A 25,392-nucleotide genomic window follows, 5' to 3' on the forward strand; every position below is an offset into this window, starting at 1 on the left:
CCTACATAATTCGGAAAGTGTGTACACGTGGAAAATTTAATTTTCCACAGTGATTGAGCGCACATATTCGCAAACTGTTGAAACAGGATGGCGTTTTCTCTAAATCTTAAGCGTGTTTTGGTCAGTGACAGTGTAGATAACTGTTGTAAAACCATTCTGGAAGCGAATGGAATCGCCGTGGATCTTAAAACGAAGCTCACCAAAGAAGAACTTCTTGCAGAAATTCCTGTAGGCTATGAAACCAATTTTGATAAATTTGTCACGTATAGTTTTTTTTTCGTTCATTCTATTCTTTATTTTCAGAACTATGACGGTCTGATTGTCCGATCCGCAACAAAAGTAACGGCTGAAGTGATCAAAGCTGGAAAAAATCTTAAAATTATAGGTCGCGCTGGAACAGGCGTTGACAACATCGACATCCCGGCTGCCTCTCTTCAAGGAATTATTGTCATGAAGTAAGAGGTTATTTGGTTAAATTTTTTTTCATTTAAATCTCAATAAGTTGTATTAGTTTTTAAAAATTTCATCGATGGTCGGTAATAGGTACTCGTGTCACACCATTTTGAAAATCTTGTACAAGTTGTACATTAATATAAACTTAGATGCAAATATTCGGGCGATGTTTGAGATAAACTATGCAGACATGACCAGTCTGTTTTGGGAGGTCGCTTTTAACTGAAAGAGAAATACTTAAGTGTAGAAGTGAAAGTTAGATTACTTCAGTTTAACGTAATATTTCTCGATTATGTGACTTCGCTGGTCTGTGAAATCACTAACCCGTCGTAGAATTACTGAGGTGTAAAACTACGTCACGTTAAGCCATAACATCATCCTTTGCCCTTTCATAAAATAATACATCTGATGAACTCTGTCGACTGATTTTAATTATCTGACTATGTTTACAAATGAATCTTTCCGCATTTAAATTTTCATAAAATTTTTATTTATTTTCCCTTGTGACAACGGTGTGATCGTTGTAAGTAGCTGGGGGATCACATGCTTTTTGTCATCCAATGCATTTCCAAGGATTATTTAAACAACAACGTTAGTCCTCAAATGATCGGTGTAACATTTTCTAAATATTAAATAGAAATATTCGCTATTGGCCTGCACAACAAACATTATGCAACCATAGTTTCTATCAAGCCTGTATAAACAGCCTTTGCTCAACTCTTTAGGAGCCGAAAGGATACATAAAAGCTTTGTAGATGTCAAGTGACAGCCCTCTTAACAATTGTTTTTTGTATCTTGTCTAGCACACCAGGAGGCAATACAATTAGTGCCGCTGAACAGACTTGTGTACTTATCAGCACCCTTGCAAGGTAAAAGAACTTGGTTAACAATTAAGAGGGTAACTCTGTAATAAGAATCCAAGCTTTGAAGTAATTTTCCCATAACACTAGTGTAAAAAAAAATTTCAGAGTTAGGTATATAATTGTTCATAACTTCTTGCATTTGAGGACAAAATTTTGAAATAATTGTTATCAGTGCTGAATTTTCTATTTTAAGCTATATGATGCAGGTGTAAATACCTTTGCAGTAATTTGGGGATTTGGTTTCATTAATTGTGTTGTTTATGCATTTTTGTGATAATCAATCATAGCAAATAGAAAAACAGTTGATTCTTCTCAGGGTATTCAGGTTGGTACATCCACTGGATTGGTCATGTTAACCAGATTTATCTGATGTTGTAGCTAGGCAAATGATCAAAGTTGTAGAATTGCCTAGCATTTAATATCTGTTATCTTGATTTATTACCAAATTAAAAAAAATGCCAAAAAAGGGAAATAATGTATGGAAGACAGTCTATGAGATATAAAAAATTCAAAGTTAAGATGCTTTGGTTGTCTGGAGATTGAATATAGCATTTCTTCTCCTGACACAGACATACAGCTCAGGCAGATGCCTCCATGAAAGCAGGGAAATGGGACAGGAAGAAGGTATGCTTATCATTTTGGTCTGAGAGGGGGGATGGCTGAAATCTGAAAAGATAGGTGGCCTTATTGGCTTGTACAGGTGAACAAATTTTAAATTTCTAACCCTCTTTGATTAAGTGCTCTTGAGAGTAAGTCATAGTTGCTATTGTGTTTTGGTGGAAGTTGACTAGAAAGGAAGCAATATTAAGGCTGCATGGTCTCATTAATAAGTTTAAAGTGGCTCTGACCTACTAGCTGTTTTAAAAGAAGCATCTCTAGAGAGCCATGAAAGAGTGTGAGCCACACCCTGATCTCTTGTACTTATGGAATGAACACAAATTCCAATCAGCATCCCCCACTGGAAGTTTGGTTTACCAGGGTTGTCACTAAAATAAGTCTTGAAAATATCTGGGAAACATTTTGAGGCATGTATGTAGATCTGAATGTAGCACACAGTTTTAGGAAATTAACTGATTCCAAAAACAAAGGTAGCACAGTATTTCAAAGACACTTTTCAACAGAATGCTTCTAGAGTTTTTTCTGGTGTTCAACCTCTTTATCCCAGCTAATATTGAAAAAAACCAAAAAAAAATTATCTTAGCTTTATGTTTCATAATCATTTTGCAGTACATGGGAAGTGAACTACTTGGCAAGACATTAGCAATTGTAGGATTAGGAAGGATTGGAAGAGAAGTTGCTCATCGCATGCAATCCTATGGTGTGACGGTAAGAGAACATGAAGATTTGAAGTGCGTGTCCTTTATAGAGTCTTATTGTGGGAGGCAGTATGGCCAAATGGGTGCACTTCATCTTGAAATAGAGTGATAATCTTAAATTCAATATTTCTGTTCCTTTTTCTTTCATTCTTTTTTTTGGTTTTTATTTTTTGAACTTTCAAAGTAATCAGAATGAACCTTCTGATAATATCAGTAATTGGCCCAGCAGACAGGTAATGAGAATGAATGACCTGACCAGCCTACAGGTGGTATTTTTATCATAAAATGGTTGACAAGGGCGGAGGGCAAATAAACTATCCTGCATAGAATTCAAGAGCGAATAAACCAGTTGTTTTAGTATAAGATCAACTTGTTGTTCAAAACTGAACAAGAAGACAGGCTCGTTTTTATTTTTTTTTTTTTAAAAAGGAAGTACTGGCAGGCCACCCACTTGACTCATTACCTGTCATAAAGGTGAATAGCAAGCAGGGTAGCCAATCAGACTGCAGCATTTGTGACAGAATGCTAGTAAATTGAAATCTCTCATAAACGAGGTGTTTAAAAAAAATAAAATATGAATTCTGACAATTATATTCATAGCAGTTATGAAATTCATAATTTTTCTTACACTTTTTTATGGTCTTTTAACAGACCATTGGATATGATCCAATTGTTCCTGCAGAAGAGTCTGCAAAATATAACATTGAATGGATGGAACTGGACCAGCTGTGGCCAAAAGCAGATTACATTACTGTGCATACACCTCTTATACCACAGACAAAGGGTAGGTGCCATCAAGGAGTTATTATAATTATAATAATAATAATAATAATAATAATAATAATAATAATAATAATGATAATAATAATAATAATAATAATGATAATGGTATGCTAAATTACCCCTTTGCTGCTTTGCATGTAACAATTTAAATTCTTGTTTGGGGAAAAGCATTGTGAGAGAAAATTATCTTTCTTAAAAAAACCCAGTGCAGTTAATTCAGCCAGGTATAAGATATTACTCTTATCAATAGGGAAAGATTTTTTTTGTCTTGTCATGAATGTGGGAGAAAGAAAAAATTCGGAGTCCCCACGAGGAATCAAACCTTAGATCTTTGGATTCCATGCTCTGATGCTCCAATTTTTCTTTGTCCCATGTAAACATCTTTTTCTAGTTCTTTACCAAGCTCAAAACTTACCATCTCCCTTATTCTGTTTACTCTTATTATTATTGCTATCATAATTATTGAAATCAATATTATTGTTAAAAGGGGTAAGCTTCTAAGGAAACAATGGTCCTGTATCAGTGGGGGAGTGTAGCAAGATACCGGTAATTTTTTTTTATCAACTGAGTTGTTGATGTAAATTGCCCATTGCAAAGGGTTTCAAAGCTGAAATTTTTGGCAGTAGCCCCTCATCTGAGCAAAGTATTATTGTTACTTTTATAAATAACTACTTTTGTTAAAATGTTTGTCAGTCATTGATTGAAAATCAATATTTATTTTTTTCCTATGCAGGCCTTTTAGGGGATAAGACTTTCCCACTCTGTAAAAAAGGTGTGTATGTGGTCAACTGTGCTCGTGGTGGTATCATTGATGAGGCTTCTCTGCTGAGGAATTTGGAATCAGGGCAGTGTGGTGGAGCAGGTCTGGATGTGTTTGAAACTGAACCTCCCAATGGTGAGTCTAGAACTGAGAATTTTCTTTCTTTCCATTGTTTGTCAGTTTTATGGATTTATTTTTCTTTTTGATCACTATAAATGGGTTAGATCTGACTTCATGTCAAGTTTATGTCAGAGTAATTGTTAGATTATCAAGCTTCATCATCTGGAATTTTTTGTATGAGGAGGGGGTTCTCTTGGGTTCACAGCCACCTTAACCATTTACTTGTATCATCAGTATACATATTCTCCATACTGTTCTCTATACATTTTCTATGGTACTGGCAAGGAGAATTTGTTTAACAATCAAGAGTTTTTTAAACTGGTGATCATTTCCTTTATTCTCATGACCTCTGTGGTTGTTTTAGGGGTGATACTGCAGATAGGGGAAAATAGGAAAATAGTTAATTATCACTCATAAGGGTTAAAGGGTCAAAGGATTTGTACAAGTTACAGAAAATTGAGCATTGATTTTGGTTCTTGTTTTTGTGACCTCCAGTTTTCTATTAATTAAAAAAAAGTGTGATAATTTTGATATTGGTTTAGGTCACTTAAAATATAGTCACAATGTTCAACAGGTGGGTAATTTGAACAGAAATAACATGTATTTTTTTTTTCAGTCATTTTCCAGGCTCAGAGAGTTGTGGAAAATGAGTAACTATTGTTTATTTGTGGGAAAGAATAAATAAAGAAATGTCTTGAATTTAGTGAACCTTTCCTCATTACTTTTAAACCAACTTCTCAACATTGATCATGGAAGATATCAAAAAGTTCCAGGAAAAGGTCAGCAAAAATGAACCCTCTACACCCCAGGACTGACAAGCATCTAATTTCTCCTTACAATATTACTCCTGAATCACACATTAAGGTCATGAGAATAAAGAAAATGATCACCAACTAAAGAAACTCTTAATTTTTAACCCTTTAACTCCCAAGATCTGATTGTCAATTCTCCCCTCTAGCTGCTACACATTCCCTTGTTAATTGATTACAAGAATTAGGTGTTCAATCAAGGTAATAAATTGTACCTAATGAGTTTGAAACTTCTCATTACCTGTTTGCTGTATAATGTATGGATGCGATAGGGAGAAGATACATGGTAATCACTTCAGGGAGCTAAAGGGTTAAACAAATTCTCCTTGTCAAAATGTTAGAAAATGTATAGAGAACAGTATGGAGAATATGCATACTGATGTTAGGGTGGAAAGGGTTAGGGAATGTTTTAGTTTAAAAGAATAAAAGTTTTGTGTTAAACTTTTTTCTGTAGGAGTATCTGCCCAGCTGGCCCAACATCCTAAAGTCATAGCTTGTCCTCACCTTGGGGCCAGCACAGTGGAGGCACAAACTAGAGTTGCCAAGGAGATAGCTGAGCAGTTTGTTGATGCTGTACAAGGGAAGTCCCTCTTTGGTGTGGTGAGTTAATATTTCATTTTTGAGATAAATTGTAGCAAAATATTTAATTTAGTCATAATAGGGTAGCAGATGGCTAGCAGGTAGATATCAAAGCCTGTAATGTGCTGGTGGCTACCCTGCAGGCTACAAATGTCGTTGTACTCTACAGACATATAATTCTCTTGTAATTGGGTGACTTTGTGGAACATTAAAAATAAATTTTAATCTACCTTGAAGTACAAGGGTTCAGTTATCCTTAGAAAAGGGAAGGTCCTCCAGGACACAACCTGCCTGCTCTTCTACACTACCCATTTGTATAATGAATTAATTAAAACCTCTGATTCATGAACTGACCATTATTTAGGGGAGGGGTGTGGGCAGTGCAAACCCCCCTTCCCCCCTGAAGTGAGAAATTAGAAAACTGTATGTCACATACAGTTTTCTGAAATAGCCAGTATCCTACCAAATAAAACCATAAAAGAACTGTGGTTTAGGTGAAGGATTTATGTTCATCGAAACAACATGTTTACAGCAATCCATTATCACTGTGTAGTATGCTTCACAGTTATACCTATGTTTTAGAAATCATGGTGTTTTAGAAATCATGGTGCACCCTCCCTTAATCCTTGAAAAAAAAAATCCTTGATCTGCCCCACCATGTCATGTGGTGGGTTATGCAGCCATTGAGAAGTAAAGAGAAAAATACATTGAATAATTGAAAGAGGGATGGATGACATTGCTAAATGTTACTTACTGTGAAAACTCTGAATATGAAAGTGATCTTTGCAGTAATGAATACTACTTAAACTGTAGTGAAATTAAGGCCTGAAAAAATTCAGGCCTGTACAGGATTTGAACCCATGACCTCTGCAATACTAGTGCAGTGCTCCACCAGCTGAGCTAACAAGCCAACTGGGAGCTGGTCATTATGTTGGTTCCAAATAAATGTGTGAAGTGATGAATAAGACTTTGAATGTATGGAAATCACACAATGTGAACTATGGATAAAAATGAAAACTTTCTTGGACTGAGAGCAGAATTTTCTTTAGAACATAAAAAAAGCCTTCAAAGAACCAGGGGTATTATTTTGTCACAGGTCAATGCCACATTCTTAGCAGATGCTCTCAAGCCTCAGGCCCAGCCTTGGTTAAGCTTGGGTGAAAAACTGGGTAAGGTGGCGGCATGCCTCTCTCAGGGAAAAGTTGCCAAGGCAACAGTAACAACTTATGGTGCTGATATGAAACCCGCTGGACGCTACATCACAGCTGCTGTGTCATCAGGAATTATGGGAAGTGAAGCTAATTTAGTGAATTCTTCTGTAATGGCCAAGGAGAAGGGATGTCAGGTGAGTCAAGTTAACTTCAAACCTTTCACTCCTGAGCTCTCAATAGTAATTCTCCTTACTGTCTGCCATACAATTCTTATAAATGATTTTGGAGAATTTGGTATTGGATCAACTAACAATCTCCTGATTGATATTTCTCTTTATTCTTGTCCCTTGTCTGCTTGATATTGTATTGATATTGTAAGGAGAAATTCTGTCTTGGTTTCTTATGGGAGTCAAAAGAGTCAAACAGTTAACATGGACATAAAGGCTCCCTCTTGTTTGAATTGGACAAAGTAGTAATCATGATAAAAAGCATGTGTTACCGCCGATGGTGACCAGGCATGGAAAAACAAAACTTTTCATCCAAACTCCTAGGCTGAATACTTACAGTATTTAAGGCAACATTAAGTTCAAAATCAAGAAAAAAAACTGAACAACGTAAAAACTCATGGGCCTCATTGCACCATTCCAGAATGCCAGCACAGTTTTGGCTCAAAAACTTAGATATCCCATATGGTAACCCATGTGACGGCCATGCATCAACGAACGGCAACAGTATGCCTTCATTATGCCCTCTCTTTGCCAAAACAAGCAGGTACAAATCTGAGTGGAAGGGGGACATGCATATGTCTCGTACTATATATGATAACAACCAGTGTGTCATTTATTTATAATCCTGAAACCATAAATTGGGTCTTTTCTCGTATAAATACTATTGCATCGAGTCAAATTTCTGTTTCCAGAATATATTAATGAATGGTCATTGGAGACTGAAATGTCAAAGGTTTTTTTTCGGTTTGGGAGATGGATATTTACTGATCTTTCACAGTATGTTTCAATGCCATATTTGAGCAACTTCAAGAGTCATTTTGCTGCACCTTTTTTTTTTTTTTTATTAGCAATCAGATAAAATTGATTGCATTCTTCTCTTAGGATGTTGTGGTTCCTCATTTCAGGTATCGTCCACCCATGTGGATACAGTAGGTCTCCCATATCCTGCTGCAGTGTCCATCACATTCAACTGTGACGGCAAAGATACTACTTTAACTGGAACAGTGGTGGGTCTTGATGTACCAGTGCTTGTTAAGTTTGACAGCCTGGTGTTCTCTGGTGCAGTGCCACTCTCTGGAAATTTGTCCTTTGTTAAGGGAAGTCCTGGGAAGGTTTTGGCTGACCTTGTGCCAAAATTTGGAGAGAATGGTTCTATCAACTACGTCCATGTGGCAGGAGGGGGTGCAGAGAGTGTTGTTGTTGTCAGTACTTCCTCACAAATCTCGGCTGGTTACCCCTGCATTGCTCTGTGAACTGAGTGTTTGGTCTGACTAGTGTGAATAACCTCTCATAGTGTTTGTCAAGTCAAATTAGATTCAACAATAATTCATATAGTTTTGCAACCAAACTGCAAATGTAGTTGCTTGGTTGTGTAAGATCTAGTTCAGACTTGCATCTGCTCTTGTCGGCAATTCAGAACATGAAAAGTGAGACATGTAATCAGTTTAAGAATAACAATTTCAGTATGTAATGGCTCTGCCACTTTTTTAGCTGGGAGGGGATTTTGACTTTAGAAGGACTTTGATTCAAATACTGAACTGAGCTCACCACATGCCAAACTAAATGCATAAGTTATGATAAATGTTTGGTGAAACTGTTGGTAATCTATGATTGCCTGAATCAATAGGCATTCCTATGGGTCAGTTCAAAGTAGAGTGGAGTGGAGCTCATGAAAACTTTAGTGTCTGGAATGGGCCTAAGTTACGGCGTTGTCAATGATTAGAAATGAAAAAAAACTGTGACATCAGGAGGACAAAATGTGACTTAATTTCCTGCTAGTTTAGTTTTAATGGTAGACAGTAACAGAACAATAAAAAAGGAGCTTGCCTTGAGCTTACAAGCTCAATAACCTGTAATTTGCAGTTTATGCATGTTGTGAACTCGAATGTGTCTTGTACGTTGAGAAAGCATCAGAGAATTGTGAGGGAACTGTGAAGTGACTTAATTGCAACATCACAAAAGAGTATAGAAATGTGAGGATTGGCAAGGCAGCCTTGGATCGCATTTAGAGAGATGGTTTACAAAGGAAAGTTGAGAATATTTATTATTTAACTATAATTTTTTTTCTGGATGTAGGATGGTTCCTCCGTGTTTTTTGTTTGGACACTGCAAGTTCCTTTCGTTTATAGTTTTATTAAGCTATGTGCTGTATCCAAACATAGGTTTCCATTAAATGATTAGAATGATGAACTGTTGTTTCTGGCAGTTATTGCAAAGTCTGATCTGCGCTCACAAGGCGAAAACAAACATCAAATGTCACAGAGGACTGTGGATATATGTACGCTTAGGAGTGACATACCCACTCAGAAATACTGAGCAATGATGCTAGAAGCGCTAGGTTGTTCAGGTGTGAATAGAACAATAAATGAAGCGTATAATTAACATGCCTACACAGGGTGGGTAGGGACGTGATCCAAAGCCCTACAACGCCTTTGACTTCCCGTGTGTTCCTGCGCCTTTCCTGAGATCAATTTCCTTTACCTGTTAAGCAGCATCAGAAGTCTGCTGTTTTGCATTCTTTCAAAATATTTAAACAGATCTCGACAAAAAGCTAAGTACTGCACAGACACGGTCCCAAATAATCAGTTAAAGTTAGAAGATTCGGCGACTCGAACGTGCTGAAACTGGATTAAAACTTCGCGCAGTCGAGGGGGGGGAGGCTTTTAAGAAGATCTACTTTCTGTATGAGCTTGTTGTGAGAGCTTTTACAGTAAGTCTACGCACAACTAAGTAATTTACGTCAAAGTTAACCTATCTCCTCGGCATGAAGTGACGAGTGACTTCGTTCCCAGTGGGAAGAAGAGAGACTGAGACCCCCTGCCTCGGATGGATACTGGTCCCTTAGAGAACACCCCCAGCGGCCCCTCAAGTTTTCTTTACAGTTTGTCAGTATCCATCTTCACTATTGGGTGGAGAGAAGTACTCGTGGGAAAAGGGCCTTGTACCAAGAATACAACACAACAACCCCTGCCAGAACACACCCCAAACTCGTTCCCAGGGTCCTCTCTCTTTCTCCCCTCCAGGAAGTACTGTACCTTCTTGAGAGAGAGAGAGAGAGGACCCTTTGAACTAGTTTTACTTCCGGCACTGTCAAGAGGGCTCCAAATCAGAAGTAGACAACTTCCAATATAAAAAAAGAGAACTTCATGATTGTTCGAGTTTTTTAAATCAAATTTAATGTTATGCAGAACTTTTTGTCTACTCTCAGTTGTTTCATCTTTTGTGTCATTCTCAGCAGTTTACTAAAAAAAAATCTATATTCCAATAGCCTACAATTGCATTCAGATTTTATCCTTTCTGAGACACCTGCGATCATACTCCACGAACTGTAAAAAGTTAAACAGAATTGAAGAAGTTATTTGTGACTAGGGAACTTTGGCATAGCCTGATCCATTACAACAAGGACAGAACTTTGCAAATATCATCCCTAGTGCAACCTGTAAGAGAAAAATAAGAAAAGCGCTCTTCAAACTAAACTACGAGAGGATAGCAGTAAACAGATTCTGTTTTACGGAGCCACCCTCACAGGATGCATGCTCTCTCCAGACTCCTAGGGCCGCGGTTACGTCTCGATATTTCGAGCCCCCTCATTACTCGTTTTTACGCTTCGCAAATCCACGAGTTGAAATGAAAACATTTTTTCAGGAATTTTGCTGAAGGCTCGATATGTGTAACGTCTTTAACGTCGCGAGAGCTCTCTTCAGCTTAACACGTAAATAGCGTGGGTAATTTGCTTTCGGTATTACTGTTTTCAGAGAACCAAAAATTTTGCTGTTGTTTTGTTAAGGAAGGCTAGAAAATGCGCAAAGTTTCAAAATGCACATGCAGGGCTAATAACAACGTTCTACGCAATAAATCCCATGTTTCACCCCTCCTTCATTGCCGTCACTTCGCGCATAAATTTCCTTGATGAGTGTGGTGGTGACGCGAATACTAGAAATCTAGTTCTCTCTCAAAACCCTCACGAAAGAAAGAGCCAGTCACTCAGGGTAAAGCTGCTATTCGCCTCACCTTCATCGAGGTACACATAGACGGCTTTGGAACTCCATCGGGAAGTTTGTTACGTAAATGGACAACAAAAATAAGGAAGGCAATGATCACAACACCCAGAATAGTAATGACACTAAAAAAAAAAGAAAAAAACTCAGATTAACAAAGAGATACCATACTGATGATCAATCTCTCTTCAACTTCTCTTTTGGGGCAGTGAAGTTTGATACGTCAAACTGAATAATTTGGCATACAGATTTGAGGCAACTAGAATAGCAGCCTTTACGTTCGAGAAAACGTCAGATATTGGTAAACGTTATTCAACACGTTTCTTATACACCCCTACTCGAAGCTTCCAAAAGCAGCCCCCCCATACACACACATACACACACTCCGCAAGGAGCAAAAAACTCCATTTTCCGCTGGGTAAACCGTACAGTTGTAGCTCTACTCTATATTTCTAATATAATTAACCGTTGAAACCGTTGATATTTGCGATCGCGATCATGCCGCAAAATAAAAACTTCTTAGCGTACCATGAGAGGACCTTGAGCGCAGTTATTTCCTTTGTTTACTCAACAATTCCAGCCTCGCACGAAAAGCTTCGCTATCCCATCGTGCTCTCTTCGGAAAAGATCGCTTGTAGATTATTGTCCCGGATAGGATGACACATGCGATCGTATGCATCAATAGTCAATCAACAAGATCGAGTCACGCTGCATTTGCGCGGCTATTCGATTGAAAGACAGTCAAGTTTGACTCCAACGATTCCTCGCTTGCGAGTTCAAAATCCTTTTTCGAATAATTAATATTCAGAACACCCGTATAACTCGTATATAGGTACCTGTACAAGAACCTTCAACTATGTCCTCAATTTTGTTTACCTCATGGTGGCGATTGCACCCAAGCCCAAGCCAGTAGAGCTTGAGCTAGAAGGGCAGGCGTATTTTGAATACAAAACAGTCTCCTGAAAAAGACAATTTATCAGTCGAACACTAAGTAGAGCAAGGCAAAGAATGAAAGAGTGGAGCCTGGAACGATAAGAGGAGAGGAACGAGCATAAGGTAGTATAATTTAAATCACATAAAACAAACAAACAAACTGTAATAGTCAGTGCAATCTTCAATTGAGTGTCGAAAGTAATCCGTAATTCCTTTGGTTTTGCTTTTCTTCGCTGTGATTTTCCAAAAATCGAGCACCACTTTCTCGACCATTCAGATTCAAAACTAACACCAGTCACGACTTGGTCACGCGTGATTTTTCTGTTTTCTATGAGCTCTCACTGGCTCCTGGTGATATTTCCCTTTTTTCTGATTGGCTCCTGTATTACTTTGGCTCTAGTGTTATGACACTTAATGTAAATGCAATTAGTTGCTTAAAATCACTGAGTTCTAGGAGCTTACGTAAGTATTTTTTGTGGTATCAGCAATCACTGGGTCGACTTTGCCTTCCTCTTTTGGATCGCATTTAAGAACCACAGAAAACACTGAGGTCCTGAAAAAAAAAACAAAACAAAACAAAAAAAGTTCTGGTCGACGATTAGACAATACTTTATCAATTAGTTGTTATTTACTGCTTGTTCCTGAATTCTAATTACGATAAATTTGCTCTCATCAATGATGTAATCACTTAAAAGCCAGTTTTACCTCAAGTGTAAATTAACATCGCTATTTTATTAAGGATTTTTAAAAGTTTCGACGACCGCCGAAAATGGCTGAAAATATTTTCATTCATTAATTCCGAGTTGGTGCTTAGGCCCACACATGCAAATGAAATTTCCAAGAATTTTTTTTGGAGCAATAACTTTGACCTTTTCGAACGAAAGAGTGAGGGGAGAGAGACTGCGTCAGGGTTTTTTAGTTGTTTGGGGGATATCCTGGTAGACAAGGGTTTTCCAGCAAATAGGTTGCCATAAAGCAGAATTCCCCTACACACCCTCACTGATAAAATGTCTTGATAGTTCAGTTGAAGCTGCCCTGTCAACATGCGGGCACCTTCGGGACACCCTCGGAGCGCGTTCGGGGTGCCCTCGGGAAATAGAAAACTCATTCGTTACCCCTGACTATTCATGGAAATGATAAAATACTTAATTCTCTCATGAAGTTAAAAAAATGTGGGCTTTCCAACCAATTAATTGAGGTCAAAGGTCACAGTTTTGGTTTTCACCGTCTTTTCCGACTCTCTGTTTCTTGATTTCCCCTATCTATATATATATATATATATATATATATATATATATGAAGATCTTTTTGACTAAGAGAGCCGCAGATTGACTGTAGTCACATGTATTGACAAGATACTTTCATTCAAGGTTGCTTCATTTACCATAGATCCGTCGTAGGAAATCTTATACATACTTATTGAAAGCTGTCCCTTTGTATGTCAAAAAATTTTCCCCGTCTTCTCTGTGGAAAAATTCAGCTGTGTCTTGTTTTGCAACGCTGTAAAACTCTGAAGTATTTACTCCTTTTTGTTCCATACAAGCCTATTGGAAGGTAAAAATGAAGGCAACAGTTACTCTGGTGTGCGCAACGCATCTAAAAGAATTACTTTAAGCGTGTAGGGCTGAAACAGTTACAAGAGATCAACTTGTTTACATTGTATTACACAATTACACTTAGTCAGAAACAAATTTCTAGGCTCCAAAGAGGTCCTGGGATTGTTTTGGGTCATTTCAAGACAATTAAGGTCACGTCATTTCTCGTTTGCTAGTTTGTGCTTGGTGTTTGAATTCTCTCGTCTTACTTAAAGTGAATGGAAGAACAAAATGATATGAAAGTTTTTCACCTCGCAACGGATTTGAACCTAAATTAACAGGATCTTAGGGGAGTTTGCGTTTCAGTTTCAGTGCTATCGACTGTAATTACGACATGAGATGTTTTTTTCCTTCATTTTTCGGTACTAACATCAGTTCAGGTATGATCAATGATTACTATATGCGTGACATGTCGCCCTAAGCCGTAGCTGGGCGAAGTGTTCAGTGACGGTAATTGGGCAAAACAGCTGAGCCAGACTTAACCTAGTCTCGTACCCATACTTTCCATGGTCAAGCGGTTACGGTTAAACGGTAGGATCTGGGTACGGGATTAATACTGAACATTATACTTACAGCAACACCTTTACAAGCAGATCCATTCAGTGAATATGAGTTGCATGGGTTCCAACTGAAGCTTAAGTTTGTGTAATTTGAAGGAATATTGAAAAATCTGGGAAAAAAATGACATTAAGATCTAAAAGAAGATAAGTAGCTAGGCCCTTATAGATTGTTCTAGTAAAAAAAAAGTATAGCATTGCCCAATTTATTTCCAAATTATGCTCGTTTCTGAAAATTATGCTTTTTTTTTGGAGGGTATCCTTCTCAATAAGAAACTTAAAACAATCCATAATTACATGTGTACTGTTAATCACGCATGACTTAGATTTTATTTTTAGTTACGCACTTGCTCTGATGCGTGATGAAACACGACCACAAATTTAAATATGTTCTGACCAAGAGATTATAAACTCTTTTTCTGCTATTGATCTTGATATTTTGTTGCTTATCAAAGCGGGAACTGGGGCCGACGCAATATTTTACTTTCGGCGTGCCCAGTCCTCTGGATGACGAACGACGCGGTAGTACGGTAACCCTCTCTTTTCCAAGACATTGCAAAATTGAAAATAGACTGAATCATGGACGGAACTTAAAAATGATGAATCTACGAGAACAGACAAGTCATGACTCTGAAAAAACTGAAAATATGCTGATTAGGCGAGCAGTGCGACGTTCAAAAAACAAATTTGCAGAAATTGCACTCGTCATATTTTGACATAGATCACACATGCAAACCTCCGTTCATCACCTTGTATTATTCTATTGAATTAATAAGCCTTTCGACCTAGTCAAACAATTGGGTGGTCCTTGTTACTTTTTTCTCTTTATCTAAGGCTAAAAAAAGCCCAAAAGGGCTAAGAATACTCTCGAGCGATTCATCCCCACGAGGTCCATGGCAAGAAGTACTTTTAAATCTGGAAATAGAAGAGATCGGTGGACACCGTCTAACTTTTAGCCAATAATTTCCAAATTTTCTTTTTCGGTTCAAAAAATACTTGTTTTTAGTAGGTGCATGTCAACGATTTATCGAGCGGCCTTTGTACGCGAGCATACTCGTGTCAATGCGCACCTACATACTGTAGTATAATATGTCTATACCTTGGCTTGCCTTCTTTCCCTGCTAGTTTTCTAAGATCAATTTCTCCCTCATCCATTGAGCAGCGACAAGAGGTTATTTTCTTGAGTTTCTTTTCATGGCCAGAAACAGAGCCTGACAGAAAACAAATCGCCAGACCAAGGAAGACCAAATGAATCCGCTCAAAAGCCATTGCAGCCGACTTTCAATTATGCACGAAGCGTGAAGACTGAAGGAGAACGCGCACAGCTCATCTCAAGAGAAGATAATTTTTGTCATGAACCTGTCACGGGATATCGAAAATTAGCCACTCTGTTTCCATAATCGCTCTACAAATTTAACACCTTCCAAGGGCATTTACGCCGACACGAGACTTTCACGAAAATTTACTTGTACTGCGTTCTGAAATCAAACAGCCCGCGTTGTGTGAATCATGCGATAAGTGCTCATGTTCTCTTCGTTAGTTCATAGTCATGGTCACGCGACCGAGGTCACAAATTTTGGTCATTTGTGCGACATGCAAATTCATTTCAAGTTGAAGAAAATAACGTTGTACCAGTTTAATAAAAGATGGAAAGGTCAAAAAACAACCCGAGGAAGGAAAAAGAAAGCCAAGGGGTTGGAATTAATTTTTCCATAAGCGGCCTCTGATAGTGTCATAGGGGCGTCACAGAACTAGCTTTGCGACGAAAACGAAACACGAGAGCCTGCGAGCAGGCTTAATAGACGGTGGTTAACGGTCTTAAAGGCGGCGATGGACCGCCCGTATTTGGCCATGGCTTTTACGAGAATCTCTGAGTAAAGATGGAGAAGATTGAACCTAATTGCCATTTACTGACTCAATTGAATCGTAAAGAATGTGTTGAGTTATCCATTCTCAAAATCTTCTATTCTTATCTGTGACGGTTCAACCATGCTAAAAGCGCGTGACTGTTGTCCGATGACCGGCCTGTGCACTCTAAACTTCGTAAATCCAAAGACCTGGAATTAAATCTTCTAATCAAAACTATACATTTCTTTGGTCGTTGTTCATGAGAATTTGGTGTTAAATCAGAAGACATCACGTTGTTGGTAATCATGTTTACTTTCTCATTACCTGTCTACTCGAAGCTTTGATAAAAGTTAGAAGGAGTATTTACATTCTGATTATTCCCAGGAGTCAACGGGTTAAAATAGATATAGGTGTGATGGCTAAATATCCACTGTATCATCATATTTATGACGTGACTTGTTGATGGAACACCATAATGATTTTCTCGCGCTTGATTTGAATTGCGCTGAGTTAAGATTTGGTTCTAAAAGTGGTTTACCGCACACTTATGAAGTTCCCTTTCCTATCTTTGGGGAATTTCTTAGGAATTACTTAGACCGCCAAAATAGAATTCTTTTTCCAACAGACAAACGACCTGTTTGTAAATTCATCTCGTGATGGGGTCACTGTGACGCAAGAAACTTAGAACAATTTCTTGTAAATAAGGAACATATGAGATACTTTGGATAGTCTAGGCCACATTAAACTGCGATATAAAGGATTTATTAATATGTGAAAATCAAGTATTCAAGTTCTCTCAGGTAGCTGAACTCAAACGGACAGTTTCACGGGAATCATGTGCCTTTCCCGCTAGTTCATAGACACGCGACATCAATCACGTCACATTTTATAAAGTTTTTTATCTATCATATATCAAATATCAGGATAAGTTACACCTAAAGCCATGTTCTGCTTATGTTAAACACTCCTTCAATTTACTTGCCCCTTGGTTATGAAACACGTTTGATGATGATATCAGAAATGCCAGATGCATGACTTACTTTTACCATTTACACCCTAAGATCAGCATGCATATTCTCCATACTGTCCTCTTTACATTTCTTAAGGAGCTGACAAGGAGAATTTGTTTAACAATCAAAAGCTTCTTAAATTGTTGATCGTTTCCTTCATTCTCGTGACCTTATTGTCTGATTCACGACTGACATTGTGAGGAGAAATTACATGCTGGTCACTTTTAGGAGTCAAAGGGTTTAAAATATTGATGTAAAAAGTTGTCTAGACTTTTTCAATCAGATGATTCGTATTCTATGGTTATTAAGGTTACTATAACTATGGCTATTAATATTATTATCGGTACTATTATTATTACTACCATCATTATTATTGTATTATTCGGTAAATATCTTGTACCCATCCGATTATTATTACTTCTTGTTGTTTTATACTCTTTCGGGTAAACTGGAGCTCTTCAATCTGAGGTAAAACAAGGTTTACCAACACAACTCTCGCGATGTTTTTAACTAAAGACCCATTTCAATCTCCACGGTAAAAAAACTGCGCATCTCAAAGATCTGATCAGGCGTTTTTAATTCAGTTCTCGATTACATGACATAGAAAACCATTAATACTAAATATTACACACATTTTATACGTCAATCGTCGATCCGGGAATGGACGAATACTGCAGCCTTCAGATAAAAAAATGAAGCATTTGTGATTTGTCTTCTGCGTCGAGTATTGGCACCGCAACGAACAAAGCGAAAGCGTCACGTCGTGCGTAATAGAAGTATTGCGTGACAGGCTCTAAAGAGCAAAAATGTGTAAAAATGGACTGGGAATCGACTCTCCCTTCTTCTGTTCTTCTGTTTCTTTACACTATGATTATTATTTTTCTCTGTTTGGTAAATAAGATGATGAGTGTGGCTAACTGGCTAAATAACACTGTTTTATAGACAGACATGAATTAACTGGTAAACAATAATAAATACAGCAATTCCCACTGTGACGATGAAGGTGATCGGAGAAATGGAATTGTTTAGATAACTTTAATCGATCTAGATCTTTCTCAGTGTTTTTTTCTGCTGTGCGACTCAGAAAACCGTGAACACCTAATATGTCTGGAATTTTGTGTATTGACCAATAAATATCAGGCGGCTCTAAACGGAGAAACCACAGAAATGAACGGTTTGGTCATTACCCACGTGGTGCTAAAACGTGTCTTGTCTCTACTATAATAAATAACAACCATCTTCTATTCCTTTGGATGGCTATTTCACTTAAAACGATAACAAAACTCGTGAATTAAGAATTGGTTCATGCTTAGCGTGTGTATATCGAGTAAACGCAGAAGCGTAAGAGTTGCTTTCAGCTTTACGCTTCTCTCGTGCTCTCCAAGTTAGAGTTACCCGAGGCGTAGCCGAAAGCAACTCTTACGCTTATTTCGTGCTTTCCAAACTTCTCGCGCGTGCATTCATAACTCGATAGACGTACGTTAAGCATGAATCAATCACGGATTATGTTACCGTTTTCAAGTGAAACAGCCGTAACACAACCTACAAACTGTATTTAAGATGCAGCTAGCTAAAAATGCACAAGAGAAGGATGTTGAGAGGTTAATCCTTTGTAAAAACTCCCTAAAATAAAATGATGTAAAATAAATATGACATACCGTATTTATTCGACTGAACGTCGCGGCGTTTATTAAATGTTTCCTGATTTGAGCGCGGCGTTTATTCGATGGCGGCGTTTATACGAGGGTGGCGTTTATTAAAGGAAATTTATTATTTACAAACGATAGTATGGTAACTGAACATTTTAATTTTAAAAAAAAACCATTTTGATTAAAAAAAAAAACATAAACACGTTTTAGTGCTTGACTGAAAAGTCATTTTCATATATTGTTCTCAATTTCACAATTTGCATGTTAATACTACTGCAATACATAAAGTGAATAAAATCCAATATGGTACATGCAAAAAGGTTTTGTGTCTGGTTCACTCAAAATTGCCAACTGCGATGGAAGCAATGATTGTGGTGTGCCTTTTGAGTCTATCATTCGAATAAACGCCGCATCTTGACGGGCGTTTATTCGAGGGCGGCGTTTATTAATATTTCTGCTATAAAATGCGGCGTTTATTCGAGGGCGTTGTTTAACCGAATAAATACGGTACATTCTAAAAACAAAATAGCAAATAACAGCACTAGAAAAATTGTTAAGCCATCCAAAGGAACGGATGATGGTAATTATCTATTGTAGGTGGAACAGAAGACGAATTTGAACGTTATGTGAGTAATGACCAAACCAGTTATTTCTGTGGTTTTTCCGTTTATAGTCTCACGAGCTCTTTGTAGCATTCCAGACATGTTTTTAGGTGTTCACGGTTTTCTGCTCGAGTCATCTGACTACTGTATATCAGCCCTAGCCGAGGGCATATAATTTTTTACAGTATTAGTTTAGCTGCCCATTGCCGCTAGATAACGCAATATTGTTCGAGAAGAGAGGAAAAAAATGCTCAATTTATTTTTTTTTGCTACAAAGGTAACCTGGTAAGTATAGAAACACGAGAAAAGTATTTGCGTCACATCAGTGCATCAGCAAGTCACGTACTGTATTGCGTGACAGATCAGGAAATAAAGAGAGGTTTTACTCGTTTTGTCACGAGTGTTAGACAAAGAAAACAAGAGTTGATAATTTATGCACCACAGTTGCTCTTCCCAGTTTCAAATCGTGTTTTACGAGTGTGACACGTGTCATTTATATATATCACTGATTTTCCTCACATATCTGATCTGTGATTCCAAGACATCGGTGTACAATTTGTCTATTATTTTAAAGCGTTTCACTCCATCCTGAATGTTTTATCAGCAACTATCCTAAGATTGTATGTAATCCTTTGGTTGTAAACAAAACGCAGGATATCCGCTGCGCAATTTTTACACCAGCCGCTTTTGATCCTGTAATCTGCATACCGCTTTGTACGTGAGACCATCGTTCACGTGGGTGTTGTCTGCATGGTATAGTGTTACTAGATTTTACGAGGAGATTATAATTCATCCAATTGCTCTCTCGTAACCATCAAAATACCGGTATTCCTCAGAATGAAAATGTTTATCTTCCCTTTCGCTTTGGTTTTATCTGCTTCGTCTCTAGTGCACGCAGTAAAGAAATGCGAAAAGATAGATGCTTGCAGATGTTCCACGGATGAAGGAGAACTAAATATTTGGAGCGTTGCAGGACAGAAAACAAACGGAGCGAGGTAAGCGTTAGCTTTTTAAATGTTTTAGAAAAGATCGACTGAAGTGAAACTTTTAGTTTGAATAAGCATAAAGAACACGTGTATTTGTCTGAAGATTAGAAGAAATTAATTGTTATGGCGTCAAAATGGCTTCGGTATGGAAATAACCTCATCAAAACGGCCAGAAGACGTAACTGAAAAATAAATTATTCTTCAGCTTGATCGCATTGCGTCTAGTGTTCAACTTGGGAGAGAAGCTGCGATGATAAATGTGCATATATTTATTTACATCCTTCTTTAAAAAAGCGACACTGTAAGCAGAGCTAAACCATAGACCAATGTTTAACTTGAACTTTGACTCCGGCCTTGGCTTAGCATGAAGTCGTGTAAATGTTCTCGACCGGGTGGGATTTCATCTCCTTTTCTCCGAGCGCTGCAGAGCGCTGCTACAGACGTGTGTAATTTTTTCTTTCTAGGCCGAAGCATCTCGTTTAAACACTGAAGCATGCCGCTAATTTGTCATGTGGCTCTGAATTTTCCTCCTTCTGCCGACCACCCCCCCCCCCCTGCTGCGAGAGCTTGCTCACGGGCTAAATTATCTTCAAGTCGATTGCATACAGATAGCGGAGTAAATTATTCCCGCTGGTAATATTGGTTGAAAATATTCTGCCGCGAGATGAATAAATTTTTGCATGAATTTCGCGTTAACGAAAAATTAGCAACAAAAACAAAAAGAGAACTAGCCGTTCTTTCTTAAATTTTTGTCCATCTAGATTGTGTTTTTGGTTTAATTTGTTTTTTTCTAACACGCCTTTTGACGAGAAAGTAAGCAGTCTAAGTTTGCCTATGTTTTTTTTGCCTGCGAAGTCAAAACATACCACGCGGTCAGTTTTCAGGGTGTCTTTTGTTACCCCAGTGATTACCAGTGTTAATGGTTCTGTCACGTCTTCGGAAATAAATTACCATGACAATGTACTCTAGTTGCGTGATTCAGACAAGGTCTGCGTGACATAAGGTGTTAGATGAGGGAGGAATGGGGAGACTATAGAATATAAATACTAACTTCCTTTCTAATAATCGAACAGATTCAACATCTCATCATCCGGTCCCGCTCAAAAGTCGACCTTCTATCTGTGGAACCCCTGTAGCCCGAGGACCGAGCAGGGCCACCCCTGCCAGGATTCATCAGTAAGTTCGTACAATTCGTGCTCTAAGAGATTTCAGTGTGCAATTACCACGTTGTGGCCGATGTCGCTTAGTAGCTATTTCATGCAAGCAAACGCCGCAGACGTGAAGCGAGAACAAAGAGGACGCGAAGGGCGAGATGCGCACCTCACGTCGACACAACAATGCAAAAGAAGTATATAAAATAAGTTACGCGTGTTGAGCAAGTTGAGCTCCTCCAAAATTTTTTTCAGAGCTTAATTATTCTTACACCCCCTCTCTTACCGCACAGTGTACACTTGCACATAGAGCAAATTGAAAAAAATAAAAATAATAAAATAAAAACGAAGGATGTCAGTTGGCGTGGCGGAACTGAATCTTTTCAGGGTACTCAGGCGTTATGTCACGCAATGCTCACTACCGTGGCGTGACATTCTTAGTAAGAGCTGTGAGGCAAAGCTAAGTCAGTGGTGATTATGAAAAGTATGATGATGATGTGATAATAATGCTAACGATTGCTTCGACGACGAAATTAATGATAGATATGATTATCGTCGTTGACGACGACGACGCCGATGGCAACACAAAAGGAATAAATGACTTATCAATAGTTACGTGTAAAATGACAGTGACATTATGCTTCCGGATAGCCGACACTGTTGCGTTGCTGACAACATAAATTCTAATCATAAATGGTCATGGCGAAAAACAAACATCAATAAATAATGATAATTGTAAAGAACATAATTGTATTTTATCATTAATATTATAATAATGAGCCTGTGAGCAGGCCGTTATTGATAGTTTTACAGGACGCGCGATTTTTCCGCCCGTCGAAAGATGCGAGACAAGTCGGGGAGAGTTTGCAAGAATAATTTTCAGTGTTACTTCCCTTATGGACCTCTTGTCGGTTCGCGTACCTGAAGGCCTCATAATTTCCCGCGGGCAAATAAACGTGCTGAAGCGCCAATGATGCATATCACCAACAAGTGCCAATAACGATGCCATGCTTGCAGCCTAAATAATGATATGCCATCATCAAAATATTTCCAGAGTCATCCGTGACGGTAATGCTAACCTCACCTAATTCTGCAGGTTTGTCAAGTTAGCCAGATAACACTTTCTGACGTGTCACGCAAGAACATTGGAGAACGCGATCTCTCGGACTGCGTCCTTGACGAGAACAGTGGACAATGTATGTTGACTTATGGAATCACGGGGAACGACCGAATGTAAGTATTACTTGTTTTGCTGCTCTCCTCTGAATTTTTCGCAAGTTGACTAAAGTTTCCCTTTCACATTGAGTAAACCTACGGGAAGTCTGTGGATTCCTAATGGCAAATTTACACCGGAGTTAAAACCCTTAATTTTTTTGGATCCATGTCAGTAGTTGAGGAACTACACACCTACTCCTCCCCAACTCTAACTATGACCCTTGCTTGATGTTGGGTTAGGGGAGGGGGAGGTGCGACGTTTCTTATAACACGTCATTTTATGATGTGGAAAGCTAACCTTATTGGGTGGTTAAATTTTCACTTTAAAGGAAAACATCGATTTCCCTGGTGTGTAGTGAAACAGAAGTTGGAAAAGTCGACCCCATGAGCGTCAATGGCTCGTCCTATGTAAGTTTAAAGCGGTCCTCGTTATCGTCCTGCGTTCCTTTGCCTCTTCGTGTAATCTTTCCTTTTGGACGCTTATTAGACGATCCAAACCTTTCCAGTGTTTCAATGTTTTTTCATCCTTTACAGCACACCTCCCTGCACAGCATGTGCGCATGTCCAGGAAGATGTCTGCTCGATGCCAAAGAGGATGCCGGGATTCGGTTTGATTCGTCAAATGTAGGCGGGAGTGGATTGAGTGTTGGTGCTATCGTAGGAATAGCGTGAGTGAATAAATTTACTCTCTAATGATTGGACGGTGACCACCAAACAATGACCTGGACACTAGATTAATTCACTCCGACACTTAACTTAGTGTCCAGGTCCTCATTGTTTTACGGATCGGTTCGGTTTGATGAGGAAATTATCTCAGTCTTTCTACGTCGACAAATCATCCTTTCATTAGTTTTTTAATTAAGATTTACAAGAGCATCTTAGGTTTAAATTGTGCGATCCAAATGAAGCCGCTCACATGTGCATTAGCTGAATTTTCACTTTTTCATTTTCTCTTACAGAATTGCAGGTGTCATCTTCCTAATCATTTTGCTTTTTGCAATTTTTATTTGCTGCCTGCGCCGCAAGCTTCCCTCTGGTATTCCCAAGCCATCTGTCTGTACTACGGTGAAGGTAGGTGGATTACAGTGAAATTATTTCAGATTATTCAAGAGGCTTTTTTCACCCTATCAGCGAAGCAAGGGCTGAGGAAGGGTTGAATATAAATAAAGAGTACTGCCTGTTGCACGCGTTCAATTGATAAAACGGAGTGAAGTAGTAAACGGCGCTATAGCAGCGGAAGAGTGAAAAAGCGAAGGAGGTCTGGGACGGGTTCGGTTCATTACGCGCCCTGACCCACGCCTCTCTCGTTTCTTTACTCCTCTGTTACTATAGCGTTGTGTATTATGGCGATTATTTTTGATAACCGAACGCCCAGTGCAGTCCTTGGAGAGTAAAACAAGAAGTTCTTGGTATCAAGGGGAAAAGGGTGTAGTTACGACTGTTTCCTTGGTTTCCTTGGCACCCTATCTCCAACCCCCTTGTCCAGTTCTCGCGTGACAATCATTAATAATGCACCTATAATGAGTACCAGACCCCCGGCAAACCTCTCCCCGACTCGTTTCAATCCTCCCTCGGGCGGAAAAATGCCCATCATCCCATCAGAGCCTGCTCCCAAGCTAGCTCTCGCGCAATTCAAGCGACTGCTGGTCTTACAAACATGAAGCTAAACAACAGCAACTGAAAAAGGAAGACAGCAATGAGTATACTCTTTTCTGGCTTATTTGTTATGTATCGTTTTATGCATAAAGCTTGCTAACGCCGTATTTTCCTGATTCAATTTGAATTGATTAAGGTTGGACTGAAGATGATCAAGAAGAAACTATGTCCATGCTGCTAAACAAGGGAGAGAGAAACGTGTTCCCAACTGATCTAAACCAGAGATGCGTTCGAGCTGACCGAATGGGATTTTTGAACGACTATTAGAGGTCAAGAATATACCAGCACTTTTTTCCTTTTCAAATCCTGACATCCGTATAAAGCGAAGGAAACTTTGGATCACCCCCCCTCCCCCGCTCCTCATCTTCTATCAGGCTTTTGGTGTTTTTTAGTATTTTTCTGCCTCAAAAATTGTTACAACGATGGAATCACATGTTGCTTCACCAGGCAATTGTGTGAAAGAAGGTTATTTGTTTTCTAAATGATGAATTCGACGTCCCCTATCAAAAATATTTGGATCCGCCCATTTTTCGAATCTTCTGTCTCATCTATTTAATCACAAGATGCAAAGCCATCGACAAAAAGTGCGGGAGAAGCTATGGAATATCTGTTAAAGCTTTGTAATTCTTGTCCCATTCCTGATTGGACAAGAAAGTGAACTTGGTTCCCATTGGCAGTAAGACCACTTTGGGTGAGCCAATTACAGGAGTCCAACAAACTATCGACATACTTTTAGCAGTCGCTCAAAAATTATCCTGGTTGAGGGGAAGTTTTTGAAATGTTATGCACGTGTCATAAGGTTGCTGTTTCAGTCTCAAATATACCCATAGTATGAATAAAGGCATCTTTTTGATAAATCTCCTGAGTTCGTTCTTCCATGTCTTAGGCATGATTATCTCTTCTTGTACTTACTAGACATTTTACTGGTGCTTAACTTAAAAACAGAAGCACTACAAATGAATACATTTGATCGCTGTAATTCGCATCGAGGCTGTTTCCACGTCAATCCTCTCACTCTCAAGATCTAATGAGTGACTCTCCTTATTGTCTACCTGCAAATCTCTACTCTTGTAGTGTTAGATCGGAGAATTTGCTATTGGATCAATTAGTAATCTCCTAATTGTTTTTTTC

General features: G+C 38.6%; 3 protein-coding genes and 1 non-coding gene across 4 annotated transcripts; 2 read left to right on the forward strand and 2 right to left on the reverse strand.

Annotated features, from left to right (window-relative positions):
- The first annotated feature begins 30 nt into the window (after nt 1-30).
- LOC131784455 (D-3-phosphoglycerate dehydrogenase-like) lies at nt 31-9,251 on the forward strand. Its single transcript, XM_059101262.2, has 10 exons — nt 31-228; nt 304-455; nt 1,257-1,322; nt 1,886-1,940; nt 2,544-2,642; nt 3,284-3,416; nt 4,149-4,310; nt 5,559-5,704; nt 6,780-7,028; nt 7,967-9,251. Exons 1-10 carry the CDS (start codon nt 88-90, stop codon nt 8,312-8,314), a joined length of 1,551 nt encoding a protein of 516 aa, XP_058957245.2. The 5' UTR covers nt 31-87; the 3' UTR covers nt 8,315-9,251.
- On the reverse strand, nt 6,521-6,593 carry Trnat-agu (transfer RNA threonine (anticodon AGU)). Its single transcript has one exon. It is a non-coding gene; the product is annotated as a tRNA-Thr (tRNA).
- Nucleotides 9,252-10,201: 950 nt separating the features above from the next.
- Nucleotides 10,202-15,525, reverse strand: LOC131784461 (uncharacterized). The gene is made up of 7 exons (XM_059101266.2): nt 15,244-15,525; nt 14,161-14,257; nt 13,409-13,536; nt 12,455-12,545; nt 11,936-12,018; nt 11,073-11,184; nt 10,202-10,498 (listed from the first exon to the last, which is right to left on the reverse strand). Exons 1-7 carry the CDS (start codon nt 15,411-15,413, stop codon nt 10,427-10,429), a joined length of 753 nt encoding a protein of 250 aa, XP_058957249.2. The 5' UTR covers nt 15,414-15,525; the 3' UTR covers nt 10,202-10,426.
- A 4,265-nt stretch (nt 15,526-19,790) lies between these two features.
- On the forward strand, nt 19,791-25,122 carry LOC131784515 (uncharacterized). The gene is made up of 7 exons (XM_059101326.2): nt 19,791-20,248; nt 21,313-21,415; nt 22,487-22,623; nt 22,935-23,013; nt 23,140-23,273; nt 23,565-23,676; nt 24,398-25,122. Exons 1-7 carry the CDS (start codon nt 20,091-20,093, stop codon nt 24,440-24,442), a joined length of 768 nt encoding a protein of 255 aa, XP_058957309.2. The 5' UTR covers nt 19,791-20,090; the 3' UTR covers nt 24,443-25,122.
- The last annotated feature ends 270 nt before the right edge of the window (nt 25,123-25,392 follow it).

Source organism: Pocillopora verrucosa, chromosome 10, assembly GCF_036669915.1.
Source record: "Pocillopora verrucosa isolate sample1 chromosome 10, ASM3666991v2, whole genome shotgun sequence".
NCBI lineage: Eukaryota > Metazoa > Cnidaria > Anthozoa > Scleractinia > Pocilloporidae > Pocillopora > Pocillopora verrucosa.